Source organism: Cynocephalus volans, chromosome X (genome assembly GCF_027409185.1).
Source record: "Cynocephalus volans isolate mCynVol1 chromosome X, mCynVol1.pri, whole genome shotgun sequence".
Classification (NCBI taxonomy): domain Eukaryota; kingdom Metazoa; phylum Chordata; class Mammalia; order Dermoptera; family Cynocephalidae; genus Cynocephalus; species Cynocephalus volans.
Genome location: NC_084478.1, coordinates 121,828,446 through 121,836,890, shown reverse-complemented (window position 1 = coordinate 121,836,890; position 8,445 = coordinate 121,828,446). Strand labels below are relative to the sequence as shown.

The 8,445-nt window shown below is 42.4% G+C and overlaps 1 protein-coding gene across 1 annotated transcript in view; it reads left to right on the top strand.

The window, feature by feature from the left end:
* The first annotated feature begins 475 nt into the window (after positions 1 to 475).
* The window catches only part of TRPC5 (transient receptor potential cation channel subfamily C member 5), a 167,735-nt gene continuing 159,765 nt past the window's right edge, over positions 476 to 8,445 (top strand). The window contains exon 1 of the mRNA XM_063083212.1: positions 476 to 853. Coding sequence (XP_062939282.1) covers positions 476 to 853 — 378 coding nt within the window. The remainder of the gene's footprint in view (positions 854 to 8,445) is intronic.

Here is an 8,445-nt window from a genome sequence, read left to right as displayed (position 1 = left end):
AAAAAGTTCACGGAAAAATAGAATTAAAAGGTCACATGCATCTTTCCATGAACTTTTCGAAGTACCCTGTGTATACCTCATTTAACTTTCACAATAGCTTTACAAGGTAGGAATTGTTCTCTGGCACAGGAACTGGTACACAGTAAGCAATCACGAAATGATAACTGCTAGGAATATTATTAGTATTGATAACTTTAGTAATAATAAATGAAGCACAGAGGGCATGAGTAACTTATCCAAGTTCACAGAGCTGGTTAAGTGGTAAAACCAGAGTCTGAGTCCATATTTTTCTGTCTGGGCTTTTTTGGCTATACCCCTTTGCAAAAGGAAAAAGATTGTTTATAAAACAGCTTGGGATTTTCCAACCCCTTAGCAAGGCTCGCTCCATAACTGACCACTTGAAACCTTCAGGCATCTAAGAATACCTTTGGTCTTCCTCTCTCTTCTCACTTAGCTTTCTAAATTACTCTGCACCATGGCCCAACTGTACTACAAGAAGGTCAACTACTCACCATACAGAGACCGCATCCCCCTGCAAATCGTGAGGGCTGAGACAGAGCTCTCTGCGGAAGAGAAGGCCTTCCTCAATGCTGTGGAGAAGGGGGACTATGCAACTGTGAAGCAGGCCCTACAGGAGGCCGAAATCTACTACAATGTCAACATCAACTGCATGGATCCTCTGGGCCGGAGCGCCCTGCTCATTGCCATTGAAAATGAGAACTTGGAGATCATGGAGCTACTGCTGAACCACAGCGTGTATGTGGGTGATGCCTTGCTCTATGCCATCCGCAAGGAAGTGGTTGGTGCTGTGGAGCTTTTGCTCAGCTACAGGCGGCCCAGTGGAGAAAAGCAGGTAAGAGAAATTCCTACAGCCTGGGGAATAGATTGGGACAACAGGGCACCAGGGTCAGAAACCTTGAAGCTAGGGCAAGTCAGGTAGTCTGGAGTTGAGAAGCCCTATCTCAGAAATTGCATCAGTGATCTTAGCTGGTATCCTAGAGCTACCCTGCCCACCCACACTGAGTTTTTCTCATTAGTCTTTTCCTTATTAGTATCTGCCCACCTACGTTCAATACTTAACCACCCAAAGATGTGCTCTCCATCTCCAGAATGTTCAAGATCCTTCTACCCTCCCTACCCTTTACTTTCTATCTTCCTTCTATTCCTCTACCCAAAGGTTACATTGTAGAAAAGAAGAGAGCAAATACAGACCCAGGCTTTCTTCTTCTCACTAGCCTCTCTCCTGAAAACAAGACAGGAGGCCTTTAAGCATGAGTGCCACAGTTCAGACACAGATGGACACAGGGCCTCGATATTTTCCTGGTACCTGTCATGTGGCTGCATCCACCCCTAGATGTTTGGGTGTTTGCTTCTGTGATTCTCATATCCTCCAGGGCACCTAGGTTTGATACTCTGTAGTTATCTTTGGTTCTGCATTAGTCTTTTTACTGCTGCTTGTAACAGAATACTTGAAACTGGGTAATGTATAAAGAAATGAAATTTACTTTTTACAGTTTCAGAGGCTGGGAAGTCCACAAGTGGTGAGGGCCTTCCGGCTGGGAACTCTCTACAGGGAATCATATGATGAGGATGGCAAGAGCTCTTTAATGTGTCACTTGCTCTCCTTATAAAGCCACAAGTGCCACTCCCGTGACAACCCACTAAACCATTAACTCATCAATCCATGAATGGATCAATCCATCATGAGGACATAGTCCTCAAGATCCAATCACCTCTTAAAGGTCCCTCCTTTCAACACTGCCATAGTCTGATTTCCCACCCTCTTAATGCTGTTACAATGAGGAGCAAGCTTCAGTGAGTTTTGGAGGGACATTAAATCCACAGAAGATTCTTCCCTCTTCCTTGCTTCCATGCCCAATCCCCAAGCCCTGTAGTTTCTTCCTCCCTAATATCTTTTACATACTGTCTTTCCTCTCTAGCCCAGCTCCAAACAATCTGGCTCTGGTTCTCATCATCTCTCTCCTGAGTGGCTCTAAAAGTGTTGTCCCCAGACTAGCAGCATCAGTATCACCTGGGAACTTGTAAGAAATGCATATTACTCAGGCTTCCACCACAGACCTACTAATCAGAAACTCTGGGGTTGGGCCCAGCAAGCTGTGCCTTAACAAGCCCTCTGGGGGATTCTGATGCACACTCAGGTTAACGTAAAAATCTTCCAGCTGGTCTCCCTGCCACTAGCCTCTTCCCTTCTCTCAAGCCATTCTGAACAATGATGCTTGTTTATTCTCCCTAAGATAGCATAATGATCCTGTCATTTCTGTTCATCCTTTCAAAAACTATAATATATCCTCATGAGAAGAAAAACCAACCCATGAAGCCTAGCACTCAAGTCCTGTCTCCCCTCATCCCTTCTAAATACCCCTCAAGTCAGACTGGTCTCTACACTGTTTTTATTCATTTTTCATTCTTTTATCGTATTTTATTTTAACTTCTCAATATACATTGTAGTTGATTTTCGTGTCCCTTTACCCATTCCTCTCTCCTCCCTTCCTCCTTCCTTTCCCCCTTAACTATATCATATCTGTTCACTTGTCATAACAAGTACAAGGAATTGTTGTGAATGTTGTATCTTCTTCCCCCCTCCACCCTTTATTTGTTTGTATATTTATTTATTTATTTATTTTCAGCTCCCACAAATAAGTGAGAACATGTGGTATTTCTCTTTCTGTGCTTGACTTGTTCCACTTAGTATAATTTTTTCTAAGTCCATCCATGTTGTTGTGAATGGTAATATTTCATTCTTTTTTATAGCAGAGTACTATTCCATTGTGTACATATACCAAATTTTCCTTATCCACTCATCTGATGATGGACATTTGGGCTGGTTCCAACTCTTGGCTAATGTAAATAGTGCTGCAATAAACATGGGAGTACAGGTATCCCTTTGGCATGATGATTTCCATTCCTCTCGGTATATTCCCAACAGTGGAATAGCTGGGTCATATGGTAGATCTATCTGTAATTGTTTGAGGGACCTCCATACCATTTTCCATAGAGGCCGCACCATTTTGCAGTCCCACCAACAGTGTATGAGAGTTCCTTTCTCTCCGCAAGCTCGCCAGCATTTATCATTCTCAGTCTTTTGGATAGTAGCCATCCTGACTGGAGTGAGATGGTATCTCAGTGTGGTTTTGATTTGCATTTCCCGGATGCTGAGTGATGTTGAGCATTTTTTCATGTGTCTGTTGGCCATTCGTATATCTTCCTTTGAGAAATGCCTATTCAGCTCCTTTGCCCATTTTTTAATTGGATTACCTGGTTTTTTGCTGTAAAGTTGTTTGAGTTCCTTGTATATTCTGGATATTAATCCTTTGTCAGATGTATATTTTGCAAATATTTTCTCCGACTCTGTTGGTTGTCTTTTACTCTGTTGATTGTTTTGCTGTGCAGAAGCTTTTTCGTTTGATATATTCCCATGTTTATTTTTCCTTTAGTTGCCTGTGCTTTTGAGGTCATATTCATGAAGTCTGTACCCATTCCTACTTCCTGGAGTGTTTCCCCTATGTTTTCTTTAAGGAGTTTTATTGTTTCAGGATGTATATTTAATTCTTTAATCCATTTTGAGTTGATTTTGGTATATGGTGAGAGGTGCAGGTCTAGTTTCATTCTCCTATGTATGAATATCCAGTTTTCCCAGCACCATTTGCTGAAGAGGCAGTCCCTTCCCCAGTGTGTACACTTAGTGCCTTTGTCAAAGATCAGATGGCCGTAGGTGTATGGGTTGATTTCTGGGTTCTCTATTCTATTCCATTGGTCTATGTGTCTTTTTTTATGCCAGTACCATTCTGTTTTGGTTATTATAGCTTTGTAGAATAGTTTAAATTCAGGTAGTGTTATGCCTCCAGCTTTATGTTTTTTGCTCAGAATAGCTCAGCTATAATATATCCTCATCAGAAGAAAAACCAACCATGAAGCCTAGTACTCAAGTCCTGTCTCCCCTCATCCCTTCTAAATACCCCTTAAGTCAGACAGGTCTCTACACTGTTTTTATTCTTTAAAAGCATAGCATTGGGCACATAGTGGAGACAAAGAAAATACTGAATCATCAAAAATGGAATACATCAATACATTTCAAAAAGCAGAAATATTACCAATCAAAACCAAGATTGAAAAGTGCTTAGAAAACACTGATGATGAAACCATTCAACATTAAATCTTCTGAGACATGGCCAAAGCTTGGTTTAAAGGAATTTCATGGCTTTACTACATGCCTAATTAAGCAAAATGGAATGAAAATAAAGTAAGTGACAACTCACAGACTAACAACTGTAATTGACAGAGCAGAAAGCAAGACACTATATTAAAATTTCCTTGAGTAAAGAGCCTGAACACCTCCCTCCCCTGCCACTCCCCATGAGTATTTAACACAGTGCCAAGAGAGTAGAGACCTTGCCTTTCTTGTTCACTGCTGTAGCACATCACTAGAAAGTGCCTGTAACATCACAAGCACTCAATAAATATTTATTTAATAAATGAATAATATGAAATCAGCACTGTGCTAAGCATCTTACATAACTTACCGCATTTAATCCTCCAAGCAACTCTATTATGTATACAATATTATTATTATCCCCATTTTACCAATGAGAAAAATGAGTCACAGGATGGTTAGGCCAATTGTCCAAGGCCACAGTTGGAAAATGTCAGAGCCAGGATTTAAACCCGGGAAGCCAGTTCCTCAACCCACCCTCTTAATCTCTAGGCCATGCTGCTTCCCTAGCAGTCTGAGTAAGTCTTGAGATGCCCAGCACAGGAGTTCTGAGACAGGGTGGATCAACAAAGGATGGCTCAGCTCTCTGGAAAGGACAGACCTAAAGGATTTCAATAAATAGCAAAACAGAGGTGTGAGTATGTTCCCTACTCAATCCATCTCCCATCCCTATCAAAACTGACTTGCCCAATTTCCCCAGAGCCCTGCTAAGTGCCTTGGTGACTGACTGTGCTAATGTGCACTAAGGCCTTACCCAGCTCCCCTGCTCCATGATGAACTTGCCCACTTCTGAGATCCTGCAACCCATTAGCTCTTCCCTTTTCTTGACACCAATCACACGCCACTTCATACTGTTTGTTATCCTCACTTGTGTAAATATCTTGTCTCTGTAATTAGATCATGTCTGAAATGTGAGACATGAATCTAATGCCCAACTATTTCCACACTTCCCCCATCAGTACCTAACCCAGTGCCTCATACATAATGGGTGATATATAAATACTTGCTGAGGAACATGAAGGAGTTAAGTGTATCTCCCAGAAAAGCACATGACTTGCTAATTGAACAAGACTTCCTGGACTTTCATACTCAACCCCGTTTAGCTTCATAATTGTTTTGAGAAAGAAGAGAACACAGGAAGGTTTCCAAAAAGGGAGCTAGTGATGCCAGCCCTGTGTTTTGAAAGAAGACTAAGTCTTCATTTGATGGCCCCCATTTTCCCTATCTTTTTCCAGTGCTCTAGCAAACACTGAGGCTATGCCAGGCTGGAGGAAAGGCACCAGGTAAACTTACAGTAAAGTGCAATAGAAGGCATGACCTTTCTGGGGAAAAGGCATTGCTTAACTCATAGGAATGAACCACTAATAGTGGAAAGTCAAGCATATGGAACCCAGGTAAGCCAATCTGGGGCAGACAGTTTTATACCAGGACCCTTTTAAACACACTGCCTATGTTAGACCTCATTTGTCCATACTCGTACACCACACTGTATGCATAGACCCACAAAGTCACCAGCTCCATTCCTAGGTCTCTTCAGCAGCCTTCTCCCTGCTTTCTTCTCTCTCCCCAAACCCCCACTATCAGCCTCTATAAAATTTCATTTTCTTCCATTGCTCTGACAATCGCTGTGATAAGTCATGTCAGTAACTATAACAACAGGCTACCACAGTGCTGGAGCTCTTCATTTCTGGGAGCTAGAAACAAGGTTTGTATAGCTGGGAGCAATCAGGGGTGTGAGCAAACACAGGCCTCCTGTAGGACCTTGGGTTCAGATGAGCAGGCCACTCTCAGGGAGGCACTCTTCCCACACAACTGTGCTTTTTCACTGAGGCCCTCCACCATCTCGCCAGGGCATTGGGCACAGCTGACCCCCATCAGTCTTGGGAAGATAAACTTGTGCCCTCCTTGGCTTTACTGGGAAAGGACTTTAGCTCCTGGCTGGCAGCAAGAGCCTCTCTGCTCCATCCTTACCCCAGCCCCTTGTGCTCTTCCCTCTCTTCTAGCAGATCACAGCTGCTCTGGGAGCAGATAAAGATCAGAGGCCAGGCATAAACTGGCTTCAAGTATCAACACAGAATATATGAGTGTCGGCTGGGCTGGTTCCTTCTGGAAGGAGAATCTATTCTATGCCTCTGTGTTAGTTTTCTGGTGGTTGCCAGAAATCCTTAGTGTTCCTTGGCTTATAGCTGCATCACTCTAATCTCTGCCTCCATTGCCACATAAAGTTCTCCTCTGTGTCTTTCTCCTGTGTCTCTGTATCCAAATCTCCCTCTCTTTTTCCTTATAAAGATACCAGTCATTTGATTTGGAGCCCACCCTAATCCAGGATGACCTCATCTTAACTTAATTATATCTGCAAAGACCCTTTTTCCAAATAAGGTCACATTCACAGGTACCAAGGTTAATTCTTGAACATATCTTTTTGGGGGACACAATTCAACCCATCATACTCTCTATGAGAAATACTGGTCTAAATGAGTGGTTTTTAAACATTTTCAGCAGCAGAGTCATTCATTAAATGAAGCCCGTCTAGATGTAAAACAAAGAGACCTAAGCAGAGCTGCCCTAGTGTAAGTACATTTTGGAGTCCAAAACCCCACTTCACACACACACACACACACACACACACACACACACACACACACACACACACACACACACACACACACACACACACACACACCTCCTTGGCCCACTGGCCTAGAAGACAGAGTGACAGACTCCTTCAGAGTTTGTGGTCTAGCCAGCTTGTAGCTAACAGGATGATTTGTGGCAATTCACACACAGCTCAGTTTTGTCATCTGTAAAATGAAGCTAACAATACCTACCCCTACCTAATCCAGGGGCCTGTTGTGAGAAAGAAATAAGATTAAGATGTTTCAACTCTTTTGAAAAAAGCTTTTAAAAAATGCTAAACACAGGTCAATGACTATTATTTCTAGTTTTACTCCGTCGGTCTGACTTAGCCTGTCGTATTGTGTGGAGAGACCAGCTGGCAAGTGGTGCTCATCTCAAGGCACCGCCAGTACAGTGAGAGGGAGAGGCTGGGAGTGAGCTGACCCGGCTCACAGATTACCTCCTTCTGCCTGGCCTTGATGGCAATGGTCTCTCTTCTGCCACCAGACAAGCTGCATGACCTCAAAATCATCCTTCCTTTTTCAGTGGATTCTAAAGATTTGAGCAACTGGGAGGTAGAGCTGCTGGCCTCTGCATCAACAGCCCACCCAGATAATTTTCTTTCTTGGTCACTTGCGTCAATGCAGGCAGGCGGAAAGAGGCTAAGCCAACCTTCTCCCCATGGCCCACCCCTCTAGGCTCTGCCATAATTACTCATTTGTCTGTGGCAGATGGCTCCAAATTAAAATTGGTCTCACAGATGAGCTAGAGAGATTATATCTGAACAACACTGATAAGTGTTCGTGTTAAGATTATAGAAAATCAGTAGCAGGATACTCCATTTATTCCTCCTCTTCTCTGGCTCTTGATCTCAGGGTGATATAGCACAGTATACAGGGGGACATTGAGGGCTTAGGCAAAGGTGACTAGAGAACAGAAAGGGGACCTAAGAGTCTAGCCTATAAATCAAACACGCAATATGAGAGCAGAAAATAAAGGAGAGAATTGCAAGAGTCACCCTGCTATTTACAGGCAGCCTGCAATACTAGAAAGACCATGGACTTCAGAGTCAGCTGCTTATTAGATGTGTTTCCATGGACATGGCACTTAATCTCTTCAAACCTCAGTTTCTCCAACTGTAACTAGGAACAATAATGGAGTGTACTTCACAGAGTTATAGTGAGAAATGAAATAATACATGTGCATTACTTATAACAGTCCCTGATACGTAGTAAGTACTCAGTAAGTGGTAGCTAGTACTACTCCTACTAATTGAAACCATGCTGATATCACTTGCTGGCTAATGTCATTTATTTCTTCAAATAATGTATTAAGCACTCACTAGCACATAATAGTTAACAGTTCAGACTGAGTGGCCTTGGGAAGGTTGTTTATATGTAAATAATAATTTTACTTACAACATACGTTGTTGTGAGATTTAAATGAAAAGTATTTTTAATACTTAGTGTAATTTGTGGCACATAGCCTTCACTATATGATATCCGTATTACTAGCATTCATATAAAATAGTATTAACATTACTATTAACTCTGTTACCTGAATCGCCTAATATAAGACTGGGTCTTTCTCTCTCTAAC